Below are 26,014 nucleotides of genomic sequence, written 5' to 3' on the forward strand. Positions count from 1 at the left end.
AATCATTGAGAGATTTTGTGGGTTGCAGTGACAGGCCAGACTCAAGTACTGCGAGCATCCCTCCTTCACTGCCGCTTCTCCTACAGACTTCTCTGCTGGGCATGGTCCAAGAGGCTTCTAGACCATTCTGAGCAGGCGGTGTAGTTAGGGCACCTGTTTGGAGCTGAGACTGTTTCACTTGGAGTTTCAAGTGGAGTTTTACTTGGAGCTGAGTTGGGAAAATCTCTTCCAATTTTCCTGTATCCTTGCTGTCAGAGGGTGACCCGTTTGCCCAGATGTATACTACAGAGCAGAGCGGGCATGCTTGCTCCTGCTCCCAAGTCACTAAAATTCCTATGACCACACTTGACTTCAGGGCTCTAGCTTCTGCCCTTGCTGGGGTGGAAGTGGTGTGAGCTTAGTCAAGAGTATTTGGAGATTCCAGCTGTAGAGTTAGAAGGAAACTGAGTATTGGGATTAGAAAGATGGACCCAGCCCAGGAAGCAGCCCTGCCTTTTGCAAGGCCTTTCCTGATGTTCTATGTCAAAGAAGCTACAAATCTGCAAACGTTTAGATTCACAGGTGTTGGAGTGATTGGGCACTGAGGAGTATTTGGATTCTTGAAATTTCTCAGATACAGGAGGCTGGGAGGAAAAGAGCCATCCAAGTGAGCCTCTTCTTCTGATTTGGGGGACTGTGACTTGAATCTGTGCCATGCTCTTTTTTTGGTTATTATCATAACCACAGCACTCTGGGGATGGCGTGGAATCCTTGGTTACCTGTGGGGCTCTAACTCTCCACTGTTTCCAAATGGTCACTCAAAGTTGGACTGGCGCACACAGTCTGGAGCTGGAGTCTTCCACAGTAACCCATTTGGCACAGCTAGTCCCTTCCTGGAGTCGAACTTCCTCTGTTCCCAGCCTTCTTCTCCTCCCACCACCTGGTTTCTCTAGGGAGGTCTTTGGCCTGAGTCTGTTTCCTTGTGCTCATTCTTCCAACTGAGGTCTGTTGAGCTGCCACTGCCCAGCCTCTGCAAGCACTGCCTGAGTCATGGGGAAGCTGCAAAGGAGGTGGCTTTGACCTCTGCACACAGACCAGCTTGGCAGTTAGATTGCTGGGGCTTGAAAAAAAGCAAAGGCCAAGAACAGGATATCTTAATGGGCAAAGCAGCTGTTGCCCCATTCGCTACCTGGGCTGCCCCAGTGCAGGTCACTCACTGGCTCCAAAATAAAAGACCTCAGCCTCTGCAGCCTGGTGGTGAAGGCTGGCTTCTGGAGTCAGCCCTAGGAGGAGAACTCCTGCTGGGAATAGGGACCATGCCGTCAGAAGGAGGCCGCCTTTTGAAGAAGAAGCAATCAAACAGCATGACAGCTTCTATTTCTCAGTGGTGTGTGCTCAACCCCCCGGGGGCTGTGTTGTCCATGCATAATGGGTACAAGATGCATGACCACTGGATCAGAAGCAGTGATGTGCAAAATGTGACTTTTAGAAGCTGCCTTCCCCTTAGGTGCCTAGAGAGCAAAGCTAGAGAGTGAGGCTTCTGTGTGGTCAGGGCCACCATCAAGGTATGTACTTTATGCTTCAGAGGAAACCCCTCTTCCCCACCTCCTCAGCAGCTCAGACTTCAGGGCCTACTGCATTCTGAGAGTCTCAGGATCTTCTCACTCCTGATCTCTCTGGGGGAAGGTACAGTATTTGATGAGAACAGGAGGGAGTAGCTGCCCTTTCTAAGATTAAGGCAGATGCGGTCTCTGGGAACCTTAACTGCCCGGAAAGGAGAATATAGTGGTTATACAACAAGTATTTTGACAATTTGAGGAGTTTACTTACAGATTCAGAATAAGTTCATGGAGAAAAGTGCACATCTGATTTTGCAAAGTGATCGGTCTCCAGGCTCATAACAGCAGGGTGAGGTCAGCACAGGACTGGAACCAGGATCTGCGAAGAACTAGAGCCAGAGTGTTTCTCATTTATTTCTATGAGGAGAAAAGTTTCTTTGGCTTCTTGTTGCATTGGGCGGCAGGAGCCAGGTATTTAATGCCGAGACTTGGTAGGCCCTCCCTCATTCCCTGAGACTTCTCTGTCTTTAGGTCCAATAACGCTGCCGTTTGGGTAACCCTTTGTGGTAGAATGGCTTTCATTCATTTATTTGTACACTCTTTTAATACTTGTTGAGCATTATTTATTATTATTTGTAGGTACTACCCTGGGTTGTGGAGCTACAAATTGTAATAAATTGTGGCCTTGGCCGGGCGCAGTGGCTCACGCCTGTAATCCCAGCACTTTGGGAGGCCAAGACAGGCGGATCATGAGGTCAAGAGATCAAGACCATCCTGGCCAACATGGTGAAACCCTGTCTCTACTAAATATACAAAAATTAGCTGGGCGTGGTGGCGCACGCCTGTAGTCCCAGCTACTCAGGAGGCTGAGGCAGGAGAATCACTTGAACCTGGAAGGCGGAGGTTGCAGTGCGCCGAGATCATGCCACTGCACTCCAGCCTGGTGATAGAGTGAGGCTCTGTCTCAAAAAAAAAAAAAAAAAAAATTACGGCCTCAGGTCCCCAGGAATTCACCATGGGATGGGGAGCTTACAAGACAACAGCTAATTTCAGCAGGGTGTGCTAAGTGCCAGACCAGCCCTGCTGGGGAGGAGGGGCGTTCTCCTGAATGCTGAAGCTAAGGAAGTGCTCCAAGGGACGGGAGCAGGAAGGGCACTGGCTGCGGAGTCGGGGCTGGGGAGGGAGCTTGTTTTCTATGTCGTCAGATGCCCTCTCCTCCATTCCACTTCTGCTTTGCTCTCTGTGACCTTTTCTCCTTTGGACTGATTTTTTTTTCTTTTAGGACTTGTAGTTTATGGTTTTACTGTCTGTTTCTTCATTTCTTTCTTCTTTTTTTTTAGGACTTGTATTTTATGGTTATTCTGTCTGCTTCTTCATTTATTTCTTTATTTTTTTTTAGGACTTGTATTTTATGATTATTCTGTCTGCTTCTTCATTTATTTCTTTATTTTTTTTAGGACTTGTATTTTATGATTATTCTGTCTGCTTCTTCATTTATTTCTTTATTTTTTTTTAGGACTTGTATTTTATGATTATTCTGTCTGCTTCTTCATTTATTTCTTTATTTTTTAGAGATAGGGTCTCGTTCTGTCACCCAGGCTGGGGTGCAGTGGTGCCATCAACTCACTGCAGCCTTTAACTCCCGGGGTCAAGTGGTACTCCCACCTCAGTCTCCTGAGTAGCTGGACTACAGGCCTGCACTACCGTGCCCAGCTAATTTATTTTTGTAGAGACAGGGTCTCACTATGTTAACCAGGCTGATCTTGAACTCCTGGCCTCAAGAGATCCTCCTGCCTCAGCCTCCCAACGTTTTGGGATTACAGGTGTGAGCCACCATGCCTGAGCTCTGTAATATTCTTTGTGAGAAGACTTTTAACTACAAATTTCATTTCTAAAACATATATATTCAAGTTATTTTTCTTGAGTGAGCTTTGGTCATTTATATTTTTCAAGAAATTTTTCCATGTCCTTTGAGTTGCGAATTTATTGACAAAAAGTTGCTTATAATATTGTCTACTATCTTTCTCACTTCAGTCTCCCAAGTAGCTGGGACTACAGGCATGTGACTAATTAAAAAAATGCCTGACTAATTAAAAAAAATTTCTTTTTTTGGAGACGAGGTCTTGCTATGTTGCTGTGTTGCCCAGGCTGGTCTCAAACTCCTGGGCTCAAGCGATTTGCTCGCCTTGGCCTCCCAAAGTGCTGAGATTACAGGCGTGAGCCACTGCGCCTGGTCTATTTTGTTTGTTTGTTTGTTTCCTGTTGCCTCTTCATATCATTTCATGCCACCTCTGTTTCCTCTCCTCTCACTCTTCTTCCATGCTCTCACCTTCCTCTTTTGGGACCATCCAGGCAGGATCTTTGCAGTCTTTCTCTTCCCGCTTATTCTCTTCATTTGTACTCTGACTTTTCCCCTCTCACAACCCTGAGCTTGGTGCTATCTTCTTGTTTTGACCTTGAGCAGTACTGTGTTTCATTGGGGATGCCCTACACTGCGCAGAGCGGAACAGCATTCTAGAACCTAATGTGAAACAGACGCCAGTTCTTTTGGTGATAAAGCACTTGTCATAGGGCAGTGATATTTAGTGTTCAGATAAAAATAGTGAATAATGAAGTGATAATACGTATGTTACACATATCTCCCTATACAATAGAAAAGGATCATGATTTCATTAGGAACTTTCTTGAAGTCGGGCCTTGGAAGATATTAGGAGAGAGGTCATTGGTAGATTGAGTATTTAATAATTTGTTATTCTTGGCCACTAACTGGAAACACAACACCATGCCTTCTGGGAGGGAGGAGGGAAGGAGTGGGAAGAGAGAGGGAGGAGTGCAATATGTTGGTTCCCTGTCGTGCAGGATGAGTGCTCTCTCTCTTTAGTTACATCAAGTGAGTTCACCTGATATTAATGTCAGCCGATGGGGGAGGAAGGTTGGAGGGAATCTTTTTCTTTTATTTTTAACCGCTGGTCTAGTCAGAAAGGCAAGTGAGTTTTTCTCTTTCTTTCAGTCTTGCTCTCCTTCTGCCTTTGAACTTCTCTGTAGTTGTTTGCGTCCCCTCCCACCCCTGGAATTTTCCCCCCAACCTTTCCTTGACACCTTGACTCGATCACGTGGCATGATGGAAAGAACACAGGCTTGGAGTCAGGCAGAGCTGAGTATGAATCCGGGGGCTTGAACTCTCTAGCAATGGACATTGCATGAGTCAGCTATGTGCACTTAACTTTCCTCACTCTTAGAATGAGGATAATGATGATGACATGATACCTCACTTACGGGGCTGTTGCAAAGATAAGTGTTACTGAGTGGTCCAGAATAGGCCCCCAGTTATGGTAGTTATTATCATCTCATCACTGCCTTCGTAGTCACTCAGTACATGCGTCTTGTTGAATAATTAGCTATGGATCCCTTGCCAAACTCAAGTTTGGGATGGCCCTGATTTAAAGCATTCTGTCCCATTGTCCTTTCAAGTATGCTTAACATTTGGTCCAATTTTTGTGTGGAAGCTATGGACATCAGAATTTGCTAATCCCACTGATCTGTAAACTCCTTTTAGGCTGGAACCTCTTTAGTCTTTGTAAGCCCCTTTGTGGATCCCTGCAAGTCGGCTGTTCAGTAGGTGATTTTGGAAGGAAGGTGCAAACAGAAGTGCAAGGGCTGCCTGTAGCTCTGGATGCTTAGGTAGCTCACCTCCCTTCCTGGGGATCATTCATCCAGCTTTTGAGGCGGTCAGGCTGCAGGGTTGGGAGAGGGAGTCTTAGATTCTTCTGGCATTTCATCTTGGCTCTTTGCCATGAGGTTTTGCCCTGAAGAAAGGAGGGGCTCCAGAGAGGTGTGTGTTTAATCCACCTTGGAGTCAGCAGACAGGGTGCATGGCAGGGCAGGGACGGGGTCAGTGTGTCAATGCAGGTGTGGGGCAAGGAGCCAGGGGCTTGTTCAACCGGAGAGGTGGCGCAGACGGTGCACTCAGAGCACTCTCGGCACTTAATCCTGCCTCTCCCTCTCCCCAGGCCTCTCCCCACTCAGTGTCAACCAGCACTTGCTTGAGCTACAGGGCGAGGCCTTCCATTCTTGGGGCGATATGCACCAGAGGCAGCAGGAAGTCATGGTGACAGCTCAACCCTGCCGCTGTGCTGCCTGGACTTCAATCCTCACTCTGCGCCCTTCCTCTCTGTCTAACCTTGGGCTTACTGTGTGACCCTGGGCTAGTTACTTACCTTCTCTGGGTCTCTTCTGTGCGATGGGGCCTGATAATGGCGTCTTCTTCCTACAGCTGTGAGGATTAAATGAATGAAGGCAGATAAAACTCTCGCGACAGTCTGGCACACAGTAGCCAGTCAGTAACTGTTAGCTATTATCACTCTTCTTGTAGGCACCCTCTCTCTTGAAGGGGTGATTTTTTTTTTTTATAGAAGATTTAGCCTTCTTGCAAGCTTGGGGTCCCTCTTCTTCCTCATTGAGGTAATTATTGTTGTTTTGGTGACCTCACTCTCTTGCAATATTACCATTTTGTACATCTGGAGGGATTTATATGCCAGTGAAATAGAATCTGCCAGTAGAAGTAACTAACATTCTTCGTCACATTGCCAAGGCACTGAATTGCTAGATTTTATTTCTTCTAGCAAAGCAAGGCCCTCCCATCCTTGGGGATTACAAACAGACATGGATTTTGGGCTGGACAAGGAAATACAGTGATGCATGGCAGAGATTCGGATAGGAAACAAGTTAAAGGTACAGTAGTAATACTAGCGCAGGGTGCTTTTCGCCAGTAATTATGGTCTCCTAACTAGTGTTGCATGATTTAGACCAAAGAACATAGCTTTGGATTGGGGACCTCATTCTTTGCTCAATAGCCATGGGGACTGGGGTGCATAATCTCAAGTCACTGAGCCTCAGTTTCCTCATCTGCAGCATGAGAAGACAGCCCTGAAGTCCTGTGAGTATAATACCTGGATGCTGTGATGTAGCCGCAGAGATGAGCTCTGGCTCTCCTGCCTAGAACTTCAATGGAAGCAAAGTCCGCTACATGAGAATGCGTATGTCTTCTGCCACATTAAAAATGTTAAAGTGCGGCCAGGTGCGGTGGCTCACGCCTGTAATCCCAGCACTTTGGGAGGCTGGGGTGGGTGGATCACTTGAGGCCAGGAGTTCGAGAGCAGCCTGGCCAACATGGTGAAACCCAGTCTCTACTCAAAATGCAAAAATTAGCCAGGCGTGGTGGCGCATGCCTGTAATCCCAGCTGCTCGGGAGGCTGAGGCACGAGATGCTTGAACCCGGGAGGCAGAGGTTGCAGTGAGCCGAGATCACCCGACTGTACTCCAGCCTGGGCAACAGAGCGAGACTCAGTCTCAAAAAAAAAAAAAAGTTAATGTGCTTGATTTTTGTGCATCCCTCTGTCTTTGTACTGCTGGAAAACATTGAGCATCTTGGTACATGCCTGGGAAATGAGAGGAGGTAGGAAGGTGGTTCACAGGGACGGCAGCTGGTGGGAATCGTGGTGGAGGTGTGTATGGAGTGACACTGGTAAACAAGCCACTGTCAGATGTTATCCTTGTTTATTTATTTAAGTTGTGGCTCCAATCCTAAATTATTTTATAAGAAGGTACAGTTAGAAAATAACAGTCCAGGAGGATTAAGGTTCCCGGCCAAGATGATTCCAGGATCATCTGGAAAAGTGGCTGCAGCTACAAAGAAAAACAGCCAATTGCTGGGAATCGTGAGGCAGGTAGGGGCTGGGTTAGGAATACCTACACCTTCTGGGAGGAAGAAGGCAGAACAGCTTCTGTGTTTTGGAGGCAAGCACTTGAGCTGAAGAGGTTAAGGCAGTTTCAGTGCCTCTGAGTTCATTCCAGAAGGGTGGAGATTTTTGATGCCACAAAGGAGGCACTGCTGGACCCCTGTATAAGCACTCGTAGGCGTTCAAAGTGCAGAGGCCCAGCGGTTCTTCATTGAGTCCCTGCCGGGGTGGGGAGGAGGACAGGCAGAGCTTCTGACCCCATACAGCTGTGTCTTCCCACAGTGAAGACGCTGGTTACTGCAAGACGGCTGCTTCCAGAGCCACTCTTACCCTCAGGAAATTTGCCGGCTCTTTCCTTGTTCCTCTCGTTTGATCCAGGGAAACCGGGACTTCTTGATGGAAAGAACAGGTTGCTTCTGGCCAAGAAGGGCCTGCAGCTGCATGTCTTTGCTCCAGAGAAAATCCACCCTCCCTAGGAGGAAGGAGGCTTTTGGCCGTAAGGACTTCCCAGCCACAGAGGCGGCTGCGGGGTGGCTGAGTTCCAGACGCCCTCTAGATCCCAGTCTGAGCATTCAGTCTGGTCTAGCGGTTTCTTTCTTTCTTTTTTAAATTTTAATTTTTGTAGAGATGGGGTCTTGTTACGCTGCCCAGGCTGGTCTTGACCTCCTGGCCTCAAGTCGTCCTCTCGCCTTGGCCTCCCAAAGTGCTAGGATTACAGGCCCGAGCCACTGCGTCCTGCCTGGTCTAGGCATTTCTGAAGAGCGGGGCCGGGGAACAGGACTCTGAATCTCCACGTGGGTGACTTCCACTTTTCTGAGAGCGAGTGCTGTCAACTACATGACTTGGGTCAGTAGACAAGATGTTCCTTGGGGTTCTAAAAATATGTCATTCTGTGGGTTCCCTTTATAACCTACAGGGCCAGAAGGGGCTGCATGCTCTGGGACTGGGGAAGGAGCAGAGGCTGAAAGCACTGGTTGATTCAGGCTCTAGTTGAAAGTTGGCCCTTCCCCAGAGCAGGAAACCAAGGCCCCGAAGAGAGAGGACTTGTATAAAGTCACACATCTACTTAGTGATAGGGCCAGGACCGGAATCTAGACTTCTTGATTCTTATTTCTGCGCCCTCTCCCTCTTACACAGGGAGCAGTGAGTGTGCAGGGCAGCCCAGAGGCACGGGTAGGTGCCTGCCCCCACAGGCTGCAACTGCTAGGCTAGAATGTCCAGAGCCCCAGCCTTGCTGGGTCCTACACCACACCCGTCCTACACCTACATCCTTCACTATGCCCTTGCAAGAGCCTTCATCCCTGCCCTCATCTTGGCTCCCTTCCCCACAGTTCACACGCTGATCCATGTTCCTCAGCTGTCACATTCCCTAAACTGCTGGTCGGGTGAAGGTCCCCTCCCAAGTGTTTTTTTTTTTTTTTTTTTTTTTGAGACAGAGTCTTGCTCTGTCACCCAGGCTGGAATGCAGTGGCGTGATCACGGGTCACTGTAGATTACCCTCCCAGGCTCAAGTGATCCTCCTACCTCAGCCTCCTCCTACCAGCCTGGCCAACATGGCGAAACCCCATCTCTACTACAAATACAAAAATTAGCTGAGCATGGTGGCAGGTGCCTGTAATACCAGCTACTAGGGAGGCTGAGGCAGGAGAATCGCTTGAACCTGGGAGGCAGAGCTGGGATTACAGGTGTGCACCATCATGCCTGGCTAATTTTGTTTATGTTTTGTAGAGACAGGGTCTCACCGTGTTTCCCAGGTTGGTCTTGAACTCCTGGACTTAAGCGATCTGCCTGCCTTGGCCTCCCAAAGTGCTGGGATTACAGGCGTGAGCCACTGCGCCCAGGCCCCTCCCAAATTTTGACAGTGGTTGTTTTCTAGGTTTCAGAGCTCTTGGGAAGGAAAACTTTCTGGGAGAGTGGGTCTTTGAAGACGAAAGAATATGGGAAGAGAAGGGCATTTGAAGTCCTCCATGGGGCTCCTAGAAGTGGAGGTAGTGCTTCCAGCAAGCACAGGTGGCAGACCTGGCTGGGTGTGCAGGGCACACATCACTGCCTCTGGTGCACCCGGGTTCAGGCTGGTCACCCTCGGAATAACTGTTCACTCATTAGGAGGTGTGACTATCATCTGACCGTGGGAAGCCAAGTTTGACTGCTCAGGTGGTAAACCTCTGAGTGCTTTGGATTAAATTTTGCTGATTTTCTGTACTCTGACCGCTTTTCCTCCCATGCCCCCTGGCTCCTGGCTCCCTGCGCTGTGCTGCTGCCCACCTTCGCCCCTTGCCAGCATGTACACAGATGCACATGTGGCCTTGCATATACGTGCACATGCATGCAGACACATGCTGCTTTGCCTGTGGAAGGTGGTAGTAATAGTTGTTATTTCAGTGGGATGTTGTGAGGATTAAATAGGGCTGTGTGTGCAAAGTGCATGCACAGTGTCAGCATTTAATACATCATAGCCATGATGAACTATAGGCATGAGCCTAGTTCCCACCTCTGACACATAGATACGATAATATGTCTGCATCATAAGCCTATTGTGAGGATTAAATGAGGTGACAGATGTAGCAGCTTCCTGTGAAATGCAGAATGCCTTATGCATTAAAGGCAGCGATGTAATGAGACAACCAGCATCACTGATTCAACACACATCTTCTTTTTTTTTTTTTTGAGATGGAGTTTTGCTCTTGTCGCCCACGCTGGAGTGCAATGGTGTGATCTTGGCTCACTGCAACCTCTGCCTCCCAGGTTCAAGTGATTCTCCTGCCTCAGCCTCCCTAGTAGCTGGTATTACAGGCACCTGCCACCATGCTCAGCTAATTTTTGTATTTGTAGTAGAGATGGGGTTTCCCCATGTTGGCCAGGCTGGTCTTGAGCTCCTGACTTCAGGTGATTCACCTGCCTCGGCCTCCCAAAGTGCTGGAATTACAGGTGTGGGCCACCGTGCCTGGCCTAACACACGTCTTCTTAAGAGGAGCAGAATGTACACAAGTGTCTTATCCTATTTCCAACTTTTGGGCTTTTAAGTTATCTGAATGTGTTTCTGGCCAGCGATGCTCAGTAAGTTCTTTGAGATATCCACCCCGGAAGCCCTATCCTGCCTTTCTGTGTCCCCTGGGAATACTTCCTGTCAGGGTTTTCTGCTGGAGGCCCTAGGTTCTGTGACCAAGTTGAGCTTCAGTACAAAACGAGGGACCTTCCTGCTTAGGTGCCATCTCTCTATTTCATGTATCTTTCTTCCTAGCAGCCACTGAGCGTGTGTCCCCTTGAGCTTCTGTAGCCAATGAAACTGTGCCTGGATGGGGTCTTGGGTCCACCTCAATGCTTCCTCCCAGCCTAATCACTGGCATGGGTGGGTCCTTGGCCAGCAGCCCTCTGGCTGAGAATCTTAACTTAATTCATAGTTGGCCAAAAGGCAGCCCAGCAGAGACCGAGGCTGCTCGAAGCTGCCTCTGGGTGGGAATGGGACTGGCTTCCTCCCTGTTGCCTCAGCGAGCCTCCCTTGGCCATGGGAGTCACTGCTTTTCTGGTCTGGAGGGCCGTCTCTCTATGAAGTAGTGGCCCTTGTAGGTTAATTTTGTACCTCCTAATTTCCTCCCAGAGGACCTCCGTGCATAGGGTTTGGGCAAAGTCTTTTTGGTGAAGCCACAGAGCTCTTCCTGGGTTTCCTCCCTCAGCCAGGTTGATTCTGGGAACAGCCCCACAACCTCCTAGGAAGAAGAGCCCAGCTGGAAGGTGCTGGGCCTGGTGAGGTTGGAATGAGATGAGCTGGAATGTCCTATAAGATGTCCTTTCTTCCCTTCAGGTCCCTTCTGTCACTGTCTCTAACTTCGGGCTGGCTTCTGCTTCTCCCCCACCCGGCAGGACCTGTGTGGAGCCACCACCTGTGACACCCTGGGCATGGCTGATGTGGGTACCATGTGTGACCCCAAGAGAAGCTGCTCTGTCATTGAGGACGATGGGCTTCCATCAGCCTTCACCACTGCCCACGAGCTGGGTAAGGCTGGATAAGCTCCTCTTGGGGTCTTCTGGGTTTGCCTGGGGAGCCTGGAGGGTGGGAGACGTGTGTCTTTGCCCCCTTGTGTTCTGAAGCCTTAGGACCCCTTCTTAGGGCACAGTGAGCCTTAGCAGCAGCTTTGTACTTTTTCCGATTGCCCCAGCCCCGCTGGCCAATGACGTGGTTTGAGCCCCTTGGCAGAGTGTCTCAGCACTTAGGCACTGTGGGGACACCATGTTAACGACAAGGAGGTACACTCTGTTGTCAGGGAGCCCACAGCCTGACGGAGGGGACAGAAAACACAAGAACATGATCTTGAGGACATTTGAAAGCAGTCTGTCGATAGTTGGCAATGACCAGCCTGAAAACCTCTGACATGGGCTTTCTAGTTCCCCTGCCCCATTCCTCCCTCCAACCCCCATGTCCTTCCTCCTGCCCTCTCAGTCCTCTTGCCTTACCCCACAGGCCACGTGTTCAACATGCCCCATGACAATGTGAAAGTCTGTGAGGAGGTGTTTGGGAAGCTCCGAGCCAACCACATGATGTCCCCGACCCTCATCCAGATCGACCGTGCCAACCCCTGGTCAGCCTGCAGTGCTGCCATCATCACCGACTTCCTGGACAGCGGGCACGGTAAGCCAGGACGGCGGGAGGGCAATGAGGCCGCCTCGGAGGGGGCTTTGCTGCTGCCCCTGGTGGAGGTGCTCACTTCTCCGTCCTCTGTACATTAGGTGTGTGTGCCCCCTCGGAGCCGGGCTCTGACATGAGTGCATTCCTCTTGCCCTTGGTTCATTATCCCCTTACCATTCAGATTCTGGGCTAGCCAAACCTCATCTTCCCAGCTCATCCTAACGAACACCCTCGGCTCTCTGCAGGTGACTGCCTCCTGGACCAACCCAGCAAGCCCATCTCCCTGCCCGAGGATCTGCCGGGCGCCAGCTACACCCTGAGCCAGCAGTGCGAGCTGGCTTTTGGCGTGGGCTCCAAGCCCTGTCCTTACATGCAGTACTGCACCAAGCTGTGGTGCACCGGGAAGGCCAAGGGACAGATGGTGTGCCAGACCCGCCACTTCCCCTGGGCCGATGGCACCAGCTGTGGCGAGGGCAAGCTCTGCCTCAAAGGGGCCTGCGTGGAGAGACACAACCTCAACAAGCACAGGGTGAGTGAGTGCTGGAGCTGCGCTCGGGCACTGCTGGGAGGAGGGACGGAGACCCGGGGGCCTCGTCTGCCCTTGGTCTTCACCGGGAAGGTGCCTATCACAGACTGGCCACGGGACCAGCACTGTTGCATGGCTGAGCTGTGCCTTCACTGCCCTGTATATAGTCCTATCCCCTTCTTGACTCTGAGACCGGAGAGAAAAGCTATGGCAGGTCAGAGGACTTGGTGAGGTCTCAGACACATGGGGAAAAGCCTTCAACAGGACGTGGGGTCTCAGCCCTGAGCTCCGGGCCTCGTCCTACCTGGGGAGGAGCTCTCGGCTCAAAACTGAACACCTAGTGTCAGGAGCGGCTCACTCGCTGGCTCATCCCTTCCTTCTCTCATCCACTCTTTCCCAGTGTGTTCCACACCCAGGGAGCTGGGGACCATGCTCAGGAACAGGGCTCAGAGCTGCAATGAAGCAAAGCCCTGGGCAAGCTTCGGGAATTGGCTGCATTCTGAACCAAGCTTCCATCTCTGTTGCGATTGCTGTTTTTCTTTAGCAGAAACATAGTTGAATAATACTTGTTTTCCCTCCTGATAAATAGGAATAGCAACCAAACAAGAACACATTCAGAATGCCAAATATTCTCTGAATATAATAACTTTATCTTCTTCAGGTCTTGTTTTGGGGGTAGGAGAGGGATTTGTACTTTTCCGGGCAGGAATAAGAGGTCTGTTCTCCTCCCGGATCCTGGAGCTGACTGTCCCTTCCCATCCCCTGTTCTCAGCTCGGGGAGGACTTGCCTCTGGGCACAGAGGCAGTGTCACAAAAAAGCATCCACCAAGCACATTATCAATTGCCCTGAGATGAGTATGGCACAGAATTATTTAAAATGTTTTTCTGTGTTCTGGGGATACATGTCTAATTAAACCTTCAACCGTTGGCTAGGCAAAAACCCACTGTGTTCAGGGAACTGTGTAAGATACTGTGGTGGTCAGAAAAAGAAAGAAAACACAGGCCATGCCTCAGAGAGCTCACAGTCAAGTGGGGAAGCTCGAATTATAGCTGTGATACAAGACACAGAGAGGCACATATCATGCGGAAGGACAGAAGGATGAAAATTGTCACGGGAGAACCAGGGTCAAGAGATTAATGATGATGAGAGGGGGCTGAGAAAACTTGGAGGAGGTTGGATTTGAAGAGAGGCTGAGGGATAAGTAGGATCCCTGTAGGCAGAAACAGAGCAAGGCAAGGAGGTGGGCGGTCCTGGGCAGGTCGGAGTGAGCTGCAGGGCTGTGTAGATGAGGGCTCTATGGGAACCATCTTCAGGAAGGTCATTTGGGGCCAGACAGCAGCCACCTTGATTGCCAGGCACTAGAAGGTCCTGAGGGCAGGCAATATGTGGCCAGTGCCTCGTCCTGAGAAGATGAGGCTGGAGGATGCAGAGACAAGTTGAGATAATATTGGATAGAGAAAATGCAGTCTGAGAAGCACCATCTTTCCACACTTTCTGGAATTCTGTCTATGATCAGGCAAGATCTACCTCCTCAACCTCTTTTCTAAACAATCCCTTGGCCACCTTGTTTTAACTGAAACTTTCCAGGAAACCTTCATGGAAGTCATTGCCCTCACTGGCTGAGGTCAGATCATAAAGCATGTCTTACAAATCACTGCAGCTCCCACAGATCTGTTTCAGGAATCCCATTCTGACCACCAAGGCCCTATCTTCCCAGATTACTCCCTCTGGGTTTTGGATTCCAACAATTCCTCAATCCCATCTGGGCCTAAAATCTATTGCTACAACAACCTTCCCATCATGCCTCACCCTTCCCATCATGCCTTCCCATCATGCCTCACCCAGTGAGAAAAACATGCAATTGTGCTCACTGGTCTCAGTTTAAATTCATGATCTGAGCTGGGCACAGTGGCCCCCACTTGTAATCTCAGCACTTTGGGAGGCTGAGGCAAGAGGATCCCTTGAGCCCTGGAGTTTGAGACCAGCCTGGGCAACATGGCAAAACCCCATGTCTACAAAAAATACACAAATTAGTGGGATGTGGTGGCAGATGCTTGTAGTTCCAGCTACTCAGGAGGCTGAGGCAGAAGGATGGCTTGAACACGGGAGGCAGAGGTTGCACTGAGCCATGATCACGCCACTGCACTCCAGCCTGGGTGACAGAGTGAGATCCCATCTCAAGGAAAAAAAAAAAAGAAAAAGAAAAAAGTAAAATAAATTGATGACCCAGAAATTTAGGTGGGCCCATATGCTGTCCAGGAGTCTTATATTTCATTTCCCCAGTTGGCTTACTCTCCCAACCTCCTGAACCGTTAGTTCACACCCACCATCACCTCTCTCCTCCCATTACTAACTCTTTCTTCCTCCTTTTCAGCTTTCACTGATGACCTTTCTTCTCATTTCCCGACGGGGGAAAAAACCAAGTAATCAGAAGGGAACTTCCACCCACCTCCCGACCTGCTTCTGCACCTGTTCTCCACTGTCCCCCTTTACAGTGGCTGAATTGTCCCTGCTGTGATCTGAGGCCATGCTGTGTGCTTTGCGCGGGAACCCCATCCCCTCTCGCTTGTTAGGGACATCGCTGATCAATTCTCTCTCTCCTGCAGTGCCAGTATTTCCCAATCTTGAGCTGAATCATGCCTTTTAGAATACAAACCTGTTGTAATTTCTCCCATCTGAAACAAAACTTCTTACGATCCCACTTCCTCTGTGGTCTGTTTCTCTGACTCCCTTCACGGCAGGTTCCTGGAAGGAGTTGTACAAGCTTGCTGTCTCCAATTCCATCTTCCCACTTTTCTCTGCTGCCCATTCCAAATAGGCTTTGACTGACATCATTTCTCCAAAACAACTCTTATTAAGGCTACCAAATGGCCTGCACACTACGAAGGTCAGTGACTGTTACCTTTCCTCCCATCGTCCAGCCGGCTAGCAGCATTTCTGGCAACCCAGAGCCCTGGCCCCTGGAACAGGGTCTCCACTGCCTCTCGGTTGTCCTCCTCCTCCTCACGCTGCCCCTCCCCTTCTCATTACCTTTACTGCTTCTTCCTTGTACTCTCATTTTCTTTTTTCTTTTCTTTTCTTTTTTTTTTTTTAAGACAAGAGTTTCACTCTCGTTGTCCAGGCTGGAGTACGGTGGCATGATCTTGGCTTACTGCAACCTCCACCTCCCGGGTTCAAGCGATTCTCCTGCCACAGCCTCCCCAGTAGCTGGGATTACAGGCGCCCGCCACCACACCTGGCTAATTTTTGTATTTTTAGTAGAGATGGGGTTTCATCAAGTTGGTCAGGCTGGTCTCGAACTCCTGACCTCAGGTGATCTGCTCACCTCGGCCTCCCAAAGTGTTGGGATCACAGGCGTGAGCCACCGCGCCCGGCCTGTACTCTCATTTTCTAAAGTTTGGAGTGCTTCGGCACTCATTCCTTTCCCTCTTCACCATCCACACTCAATCTCTTCGCTGATTCATCTAGACCATGGCTTTAAATACCATTTAGAGCTTGAAGACTCCCAAATTTGCATCTTCAGTCCAGGCCTCGCTCCTGACCTGCAGACTTGCATCTCTAAGGGAATCTGGACGTGTCCATTGGACACCTGATTAGCATCTTATACATGTGTCTGTGAGACTGAGCTCCTGGTCATCTCCCCTGAAGCTGTGCTGGCAACTCCACATTCTGGTTGCTCAACCTGAAACCCTGTTTCTCTCACATGCTTCACACCCTGTATCTCCACGTCCCTGTGGACACTATCTTCAAGGCAGATCCAGGATCATTTCTCACCACTTCATCTGCTCTCACCCTGGTCCCAGCCACCACCCCCTGTCCCCTGGATTAATGCAGTTGCCTCTAACTGGTCTCCCTGCTTCTGATCTTACTCCTTACAGATGATTCCCGCCATGGCAGCTCTTTTGGAATGCACCTTAGGTTATGCCACTTCTCTGCTCAGCACCCTTTAGGGGCTTTGCCCCGGCTCCCATTTCTCGCTGCCTTGTTGGCCCTAGTGACACTGGCTTACTTCAGGCTCATCTCCCCTCAGGGCCTGTGCACTTTCTCCCTCTGCTTGGAATGCCCTTTCCCTGATGTCTGCCTGGCTTATGCCACCTGTACTTCCTTCAGGCACAAGAGGGGCCCCCATAATCCAGAGCAGCCCTTCCCAACTCCTCCCTACCACCTGCTATGAAGCCCACCCAATGCTCTGTGTTCACGGATTCATTTTTATTGTCTGTCTCCCCACTAGGGAGTAATTGCTCTGAGGGCAGGTACTTCCACAAGTGTTTGGTGAAGGAATGAGTGAATGGCACAGGGCGGGAGCACAGTGAATGTTTTTTGTTCAAATAGGAAGCAATGATACCAAATAAAAACCAGGTAGCATTGTCTCAGCAGCTGCAGGAACAGTGCTATGTGCTGAAGAAGAATTGGGGATCTTGAGGCCTAGGCACACTCTTTCAGTCTTCTGATGGCCATTGTGGCTTTTGAGGGGGCAGCTTCTGGGGTGTGATGGGGACAAAACCCACAGTGCAAGGCTCTGGGGAGTGAGTATGAGGAAAGAGCAAACGTGGGTGACGCTGTCAGGGAGTGAAAGGATGGAATGAGGTGAGGCGTTAGTTTGAGTAGTTTGAGGCCAAAGCAGGGTGGAAGGACAGTGGTGGTGGTTTTTATAGGATCAAACAGATTTTGACAAAATGAAACAAAAGCTATCTGACAAAAGGGTAGATTGAATAAATATGCTGGATATGTACACAGGTTAAAGTGTTTCCATCACATGCAGCCAGTTCCTGCTTAGTTCCCTGTGAGTTAGGCACTGTGTAGGACAGTCGGTGGCAGAGTTTTAATTCCAGGCGAGTACAGCAGCCGGGCTGCTTCCTCTATTGCTCAACTGATGTGTGTTCAGAGGATCCAAACTCATTTCACTGTCATTCTAAGGAAAACATCATGGACAATGTAAATTTTATTCTCTTTCTACCCTGTTTAAAAAAACTAAAAAAAAAACCTAAAAAAAAAAAGCCCTCCAAAACACTGCACAATTCACCCCAAAGCCAAACCGAGTTTTAGGATTGCTTAATAGTGTCTTATCTTTATCTCTTCTTAAAAGAAACTTCAGAATGGTTCACGGTGAAACTTTCTCAAATACAGCCCCTGATCGAGGTTAAGATCAGTCTGGTCTGGCGTCAAGTCTGAATTATAGAACACTAAGGAAGAAAAACATTCACGTCTATGGTGACATTTTTTATCTGCAGGGCTGGGGGTGGCCATGCCTTAGGGATGCCTGTGAATGCACTAACAACAAATAAAGGGAATCTTTTCTGTTTTTTCCTTTTATTCCCGGCAAGCTGTGAGACGAGCACTCTCTGAACTTCTGCCGGGGCCAGCGTGGTGCTGGGAATTTTCGTGCCTGTTAGGCCACTTCTGTCATCCACCTGACATCAGGCCCGAGTATTAGTATTATCAAACCCATTTTTGCAAGTGAAGCTCCGGAAAGCTAAGGAGGGTTTGCCGTTGCTCAAGCCCACTAGGGTGCTGTGGTGTGGGCAGAGTCCATTGAAAACACGTCTGGCCAGGCACGGTAGCTCACGCCTGTAATCCCAGCACTTTGGGAGGCTGAGAAGGGCGGATCACTTGAGGTCGGGAGTTTGAGACCAGCCTGGTCAACATGGTGAAACCTCGTCTCTATTAAAAATACAAAATAATTAGCCGGGCATGGTAGCAGGCACCTGTAATCCCAGCTACTCGGGAGGCTGAGGCTGGAGAATCACTTGAACCTGGGAGGCGGAGGTTGCAGTGAGCCAATATTGTGCCATTGCACTCCAGCCTTGGCAAAAGAGGGAGACTCCACCTCAACAAAAAAAAAAAAAAAAAAAAAAAAAAAAGGAAAACACATCTCACATCTGTCTCACTCTACTGCCCAAAGAGGCCTCTCTTTTGCACGGCCTCCTTTGCACCTGGGAGCAGTTGCTGTTTGCTCATTAGTTGGTTGGAATGTTGGGTGGGCTTGGTGTACACTGGCCATTTGCTGATTGTTTTTTCCTTCATGATACAACATTAATTTCATTCCAGGAAGGTGGGATGAGAACTTGGAGGCTGTACAGTGTAGTTTTCTATGGGCTGAGGGGCTGGGTGTGGCACCTGGATCCGCCAAGGGGTATAACAGGCTCTTCCTCACAGGTGGATGGTTCCTGGGCCAAATGGGATCCCTATGGCCCCTGCTCGCGCACATGTGGTGGGGGCGTGCAGCTGGCCAGGAGGCAGTGCACCAACCCCACCCCTGCCAACGGGGGCAAGTACTGCGAGGGAGTGAGGGTGAAATACCGATCCTGCAACCTGGAGCCCTGCCCCAGCTCAGGTGAGGTGGGGAGAGCAGTGGTGGCCTGGGCCCGGGGGAGGTGAGGCTGGAGGTCCCCCCACCCCACCCCTACTTCATGTAATGCATGGCCTCCAGGTAATTGGGTACACAGGTAATTCAGGTAGTCTAGTATTTCTGTCATGGATTCCTGCTGATGACAAAGGGACTGCAGTCAGTATTCCAACCTTCAGTACAAAGCCTGGAAGTGGAGAGGTGCAGATTCTTCTTGGGATCATTCCTCTTTCCACTCACCTTTGGCAAGGGTGTTTCCTTCTGGATGCTTAGCCTGGGAGACTAAATGGATCAGGGGAATGATACACTAGAAGTCCTCTTATCTGAGGCCTGCCCAGCCCATCTTTGTAAGCAGGACTCCAGAGCCCAAGAACTTGATGGGGAAAACAAAATTACATCTCTATTTTTATTAATGTTTCTATCTAACATTTAGTATTTCTTTCAGGGAGAAATTAGTATTTTTTTAACTACCTTTCCATCTAAAATTTAGTATTTCTTTCAGTTAGACAACAAAACTACAATAGTAGTAGAAGTACCTGTGACTTTGTCATCAATAGGAACCATGGATATTTTCACGTGACATTTTGGTTGTTGCAGAATTTTCAAAATGCTGTTTAAGCTCATCCTTACTTCAGAATTATAGTAGTTATCAGGTTCATTACTGAATCATATATATATATATGTATATATATATTTTTTCTGAGGCAGAGTCTCACTCACTCTGTTGCCCAGGCTGGAGTGCAGTGGCGCGATCTCGGCTCACTGCAACCTCAGCCTCCCAGGTTCAAGCGATTCTCCCACCTCAGCCTCCCAAGCAGCTGGGATTATAGGTGCCTGCCACCATGTCCAGCTAATTTTTGTATTTTTAGTACAGATGGGGTTTCACCATGTTCGTGAGGCTGGTCTTGAATCCCTGACCTCTGGTGATCTGCCCGCCTCGGCCTCCCAAAGTGCTGGGATTACAGGCATGAGCCACTGTGTCCAGCACTGAATCATATTTAATGCATTAACAAAAAAGCATGTATATCACAGACTTGTTTCAAAATATATCGATAGTTGTATAGCAAATGTAACTGGTGTTGTCGTTAATCTATATAATTTACTTTATGCACTGAGTTACATTATTCTGAAAATAGTTTGCAACCTAGAGGGAGTTTGAGGCTGGGTTACTGGAGAAGGTGGTGCATAGCTCAGGGGATGTGTTTTCATCTGCGCCCTGGGTCCTTTGGGCCCAGCCTGCTTTAGTGCTTTGAGATGGGGGGAGGTTGCAGCTTTGGTGATGAGGGTGGGAAGGGCTAAGAGAGCCACGGCAGGCTGGGAGGGAGACTTGTCCTTTGCACCGGCCTTGTCCCTTCCCCTCAACTTCTTTCTTATGCTTCTCCCTCCCTAGCCTCTGGAAAGAGCTTCCGGGAGGAGCAGTGTGAGGCTTTCAACGGCTACAACCACAGCACCAACCGGCTCACTCTGGCCGTGGCATGGGTGCCCAAGTACTCAGGAGTGTCTCCCCGGGACAAGTGCAAGCTCATCTGCCGAGCCAATGGCACTGGCTACTTCTATGTGCTGGCACCCAAGGTGAGTGAGCCTGGGGCCTGAGAACAAAGTAGGGACCAGGTCTTCGGGGGAGCATCAGCTGAGCTGCCCTGCTCTTCCTTCTTTTTCCCCTTCTGGGGTGCTGCAGGTGGTGGACGGCACGCTGTGCTCTCCTGACTCCACCTCCGTCTGTGTCCAAGGCAAGTGCATCAAGGCTGGCTGTGATGGGAACCTGGGCTCCAAGAAGAGATTCGACAAGTGTGGGGTGTGTGGGGGAGACAATAAGAGCTGCAAGAAGGTGACTGGACTCTTCACCAAGCCCATGTGAGTTCTGGGCCCTGAAGGTCCTGCCAGGGAGCAAATGGAGGGAGGTGGAGTTTCCCAGGGTATTGGAAGCTTGGGTTAGATTGGGGTAAATCTCAGATCCAGCCAGTACCCTTGCTGCAGAGGCCACCCATACCCTTCTAGGGCTGCTAGTCCTTCACTCACTCATTCATTCACTCATTCATTCATTCATTCATTCTTTCAGCAAGCAAAGACGAATGCTGGGGGAAGACCCACTTAACAGGAGATGGTATTCAGGAAGGTGGGCAGAGTTGTTAGGGGCTGTATAGTGTTCTAGAGTAAGACCGACCTGATTCAGATCGCAGTTACCCATTTTCTGGATGACCTTGGGCAAGTGAACTCAATCTCCAGGTCTCTAGATGTCCCCACTTGTAAAGTGGGTATAATACTAATATATTTCATGTGTGCTCTTGTGGGGAATAAGGGAGTTAGTCCAAGTAACACGGTTAGCGTCGTACCTTCACCTGATGAGGCTGAACGTGACAGCTGCCAGCCTCTCCCTGGGCCTGAGGCCCTGACCTGGGGGATCAGATTGAGGTGAGAATGGCAATAAACTGCCAAGAGACAGCAAGTGAGCAGCTGGGACTGAAGGAGTCTTCACGTCTTGGGCAATCTCTGGGCATCTAGTCCCAACTTCAGAATCTGGGCCTCCCAGCTTGAGCTTCCTGAGGTCAAACATATGCTCCTTGGAAAGCCCTGATCCACGTTCTAGAACAAGAGGGGGTAGGCAGGGCACCTGAGGTCCCAGTTGGGGGTGGAGGCTATGGTTGGCCTAGAAAATTTGGGAGCCCAGGTGCTGGTGATGGAAAGGCCTAGATGGCTGTCCTGGAGCCTTGACTGTGCCCCTGGACACGTCACCCTCTCCTGAGCCCCTGGGTGGTGATGCGAAGGGAGGATGCCCAGCCCTGTCTCTGGGGGCTTGGGCACCAGGGACGGATGGCGTTCCAGGCTGTGCTTTGCAGGGACCTGTGGTGGCAAGGCCATGTGGGGAGTGGGAGGTACATACCCCAGGCTTGCCTCACTGGTTTAGTGGCAGATGTTCCTTTTACAGCCTGTTGGAGCTGGAAGGAGCCTTAGAAATCATTTAGCTTAACCTACTCATTATGCAGATGAGGACACCAGAACCCAGAGATACTGGCTTGCTTAAAATTGCCAGGAGTTGGCGTGTGACCCAGGCTGGATCTGCGTCCCTGCCTCCAGGGCCAGTGTCCTCTCACTGCATTGAGCTCCTAGCCTCAGGCTCCGGGATGGTGGACTTACTCCTCCCGCCCCACCCCTCCTCCTCCTCCTCCTCCTCGTCCTCGTCCTCATGGCAGATGTCTACATATCCTTGATGTGTGCCAGGCACCACGCTACATGCTTTATGTGCTTTGGTGGACTCAGTCCTCCCTGCAATTCAGTGAGGTGTGTGGAATTCTGAGCTCCACTTTACAGGTGAGGATGTGGAGGCTTGGAGAAGTTCAGCAACTTTCCAGCACCAGTCGCCAAGGGGCAGGGACCTCTCTGACTCCAAAACCTGTGCTTTTACTCCCATGCCAGAATTCACCGAAAGCTAGGTTTACTGAGGAAAACAGATCCTGGAGCATAAGGTCCTTAGGTCCAGGCTTCTATCTAATGCACGACCCCGCTTTCCCCCGCCAGGCATGGCTACAATTTCGTGGTGGCCATCCCCGCAGGCGCCTCAAGCATCGACATCCGCCAGCGCGGCTACAAGGGGCTGATTGGGGATGACAACTACCTGGCTCTGAAGAACAGCCAAGGCAAGTACCTGCTCAACGGGCATTTCGTGGTGTCGGCAGTGGAGCGGGACCTGGTGGTGAAGGGCAGTCTGCTGCGGTACAGCGGCACGGGCACAGCGGTGGAGAGCCTGCAGGCTTCCCGGCCCATCCTGGAGCCGCTGACCGTGGAGGTCCTCTCCGTGGGGAAGATGACACCGCCCCGGGTCCGCTACTCCTTCTATCTGCCCAAAGAGCCTCGGGAGGACAAGTCCTCTCATCCCAAGGACCCCCGGGGACCCTCTGTCTTGCACAACAGCGTCCTTAGCCTCTCCAACCAGGTGGAGCAGCCGGACGACAGGCCCCCTGCACGCTGGGTGGCCGGCAGCTGGGGGCCGTGCTCTGCGAGCTGCGGCAGCGGCCTGCAAAAGCGGGCGGTGGACTGCCGGGGCTCCGCCGGGCAGCGCACGGTCCCTGCCTGTGATGCAGCCCATCGGCCCGTGGAGACACAAGCCTGCGGGGAGCCCTGCCCCACCTGGGAGCTCAGCGCCTGGTCACCCTGCTCCAAGAGCTGCGGCCGGGGATTTAAGAGGCGCCCACTCAAGTGCGTGGGCCACGGAGGCCGGCTGCTGGCCCGGGACCAGTGCAACTTGCAACGCAAGCCCCAGGAGCTGGACTTCTGCGTCTTGAGGCCATGCTGAGTGGGGTCATCGCTTTCTCCCCCTCACTCTCCACCCCACTGATATGCCAGCGTTCTGCCAGCTGGAGTAGCGGGCAGAGGACGGTGGCCAGGGGCTCACGCCACGATGTCACCCACATCCAGGGACAAGGACCATGGGCTGGGGCGAGAGGTTCCCTCCTCCTCCCTGGACTGGGCAGAGGGAAGCCCAGGAACTCCCGCACAGTCTACCTCAGGCCCCGCTCCTCGGGCCGGTTGCGGGGAGAGGCTTTGAGGTGCAGGGCAGAAGGTGCTGAGGCCCAGTTTCCAAGGAACTTGGAGGATGGGCACCTTCCAGGCAGAACTTCAGGGACCCCGGCCCCCGGAACGGAGGCCACAGGCTGCTGGAAGAGCCATGTCCCAGCAGCTTGGCACCCTCAGGTGGCCCCATGGGCTCTGAGCCGTGTCTGAACGAGGCAGGGTTTTCACGGTGCTTTTAGCCCACTTTCCTTTTTGAACTGACATGGACTAAGCAATAAAAGCTGGCTGGGGCTGGGCAGAAGCCACGGGGAGAGTGAGATTAGGGCCCCTGGAGCCTGGCACTCCACCTTGGAAGACGTGGACGTGCACAGGGAGTCCTGAGGTTTCTCATCCTGCACTCTTGGCCCTCCCGTAAAGAAGCAGCCTCTCCTTCCTCTGATGTGCAGGGTGTAGGACTAGTGGTAGGGCTGCCACGGAAGTGTCCTGTGAGGCTCTGCAGGTAGCGGGGAAAGTCAGTAGGGAGTCTGCTGTCTTCTTCAAGATGGAGCCGGCCATTACAGAAAGATGTTGACATTTGCTGGGGGCTATGCAGTCTGTGGCTGATGCAGGGAGTTTTCAGAAAGTTCTGGAGGGTTCTGCTGTCACTGGACTGGGGTTGGTGCTGAGCTCTGGGCCTGGCTTTGGGGGATGTCACCCTGGGATAGGGAGGAGGAAGCTGCATTTCTAATGGCTTCCTCCTCCAGAGAGGCACGTATACGCAGGCTGACATCCGAGGGTCTGTGTCGCCTCAGACAGCCCAGACAGTGGCCACAGTCCTGTACCCATTCTGAGGGGTTGGGGCATGCCTAGGAGGGCTAGGTGCTGAACATCTATGTGCCTATAAACTCGTCTTCATTCCAAACAGCTACTGCTGTCTGCCCTGGGCACGTCACGTTGCATCCTAGGCCTTAGCTTCTCCACTGTTTGCTACCTCAGATTATGCCCTCTGGGAACCCAGCCGTATCCCTCCCCTAGGACAGTGGTGACCTGGTCCTTCCACCACACTCAGTCTTTGGAGACTGAGCTGTCCAGCCACAGAAATGAGTGTGTGGTGCGTGGCTTCCTGCTCCCCACAGCCCCCTGCTGGGGCTCCAAAGCCGAAGATAGGGCCTCTTCAGACTCCTTGGGAGTAGGTTTCAGGAGGCACCAAGAATCAATGACTGACCCAGGGGGCCTGGCAGCCACTAGTATGAACTGCTGGAGACCTGTCTGTCTTATAGACATGTCAGGAAAATAGAAACAGGCATTTTCTCTAGCTCCAAGTGGGGAGATATTTTGGGGTTACAGCTTCTTTGGCTAAGCAGGGTGTTTCTTGAAGGTTCAGATGCCCCACTGTGTACATGGGATATTCTGCTTCTGAGTGTAGGTGATGAATCCAGGTCCTCAGTGGAGAATTTTATGGAGCTAAGACCAAAGCATGTGTCTTCCTGGGAGAGAAGGGTTCCGTTCTTTTATGTGGGTTTCCCTAATAGTTAGAATCCACAAACCAGCCAGCCAGCCAGCCAAGCCTCTGCAATGATGTTCTCATCCGGTCTAACGCTGGGCTGGAAACCTTGGACAGAGTTCATGCAGGGGCAGAGGGGGTGCCAGTCTCTGAGGCAGGGCTGCAGTCACCCCTGAAGAACTAAGTGAACAGGAACCCCTCTGTGCCAGTGACCACTGTGGGGCTAAAGGGACAAAAAGGACCAGGGTACCAGGCAGAAGCAGAACCTTGATAGCTGACGACAGCACTGCGCCCTGTGCTTGGTGCACTCCCTCCTTCAGGAGGAGAGGGTGGCATGGGGTCTGTGCGGGATGGCAGGGGGATTGGGTGGGTGGGAAGAGAGGTGCCATCGGTAGGAGGCTGGCCTCCAGTAGAGGAGAGCAGCTTTTGCCATCAGTCACTTTACAAACCATTTCAAGGAAGGACAACCACTCTGGCTCCTGACACAAGCCAGGCCTCAGTGCTTTTATCTGTTGTGGTGTTTTTTCTTTTTTCTTCTTTCCCTTTTTAAAAGACGCATGACCAAGACAACCTAGGGAGTTTGTCTTGCTTGCCTTTGACTATTTCCTTAATCCAACCATGCTCTCGAGGGCTGAGCAGAGACTAGACTCAAGGCACAGGTTTCTGGTGATGGAGTAAAGTTACAGCGGTATCTCATGTCTACACAAGAAGAGGAACGTTCTGAAAGCTCCAACAACTTCTTGAGGGGGATGGACCAATACGGCTTTGGGCTCAGGATTCCCTAGCCTCCTCTGCCCATCGCGTGCACTGATTGGAGAAGTCTGGCCCAAACACTCTCATATGAACCTCGACATGCTGGAGTGGGGTCTGGCAGGAGCTGATGACAGTTTGAGGGGCTTGAGTGTCCCTAGCCTGGCAGTTGGCTCCCGGAAGCACTAGACACTGACACTCATTGGTAGACCCTCCCTCCCCGCCGTTGTGTTTGGTTCTTTTGCACTCCATGTACTGCAGAAGGATGGAAGGACCTGGGTGCTGGCTGGGCTGTGTATACTGTGTATACAGGGGAGCTGGCTGCTGAGGTGACCACAGCCTTCTCCTAATAAAGCTGTAAGTATTTAAAACCTGTGTCCTGCCTCTGTGACTGCTTCTCATTCATGCATGCATTCCTCACATCCATGGAATGCCCAGCTTCGCCAGCCACTGTGCTAGGAGCTATGGAGACAGCAGTGACCTTGACAGGCACAGTCCT

The 26,014-nt window shown here is 51.0% G+C and overlaps 1 protein-coding gene across 1 annotated transcript in view; it reads left to right on the forward strand.

Moving 5' to 3' along the window:
* Nucleotides 1–25,891, forward strand: part of ADAMTS15 (ADAM metallopeptidase with thrombospondin type 1 motif 15) — a 30,111-nt gene extending 4,220 nt beyond the window's left edge. Inside the window, exons 2-8 of the mRNA XM_003819864.5 lie at nt 11,138–11,270; nt 11,736–11,903; nt 12,146–12,429; nt 18,584–18,761; nt 20,164–20,345; nt 20,452–20,627; nt 22,290–25,891. Coding sequence (XP_003819912.3) covers nt 11,138–11,270; nt 11,736–11,903; nt 12,146–12,429; nt 18,584–18,761; nt 20,164–20,345; nt 20,452–20,627; nt 22,290–23,064 — 1,896 coding nt within the window. The 3' untranslated portion in view covers nt 23,065–25,891. The remainder of the gene's footprint in view (nt 1–11,137; nt 11,271–11,735; nt 11,904–12,145; nt 12,430–18,583; nt 18,762–20,163; nt 20,346–20,451; nt 20,628–22,289) is intronic.
* The last annotated feature ends 123 nt before the right edge of the window (nt 25,892–26,014 follow it).

Source organism: Pan paniscus, chromosome 9 (assembly GCF_029289425.2).
Source record: "Pan paniscus chromosome 9, NHGRI_mPanPan1-v2.0_pri, whole genome shotgun sequence".
Classification (NCBI taxonomy): domain Eukaryota; kingdom Metazoa; phylum Chordata; class Mammalia; order Primates; family Hominidae; genus Pan; species Pan paniscus.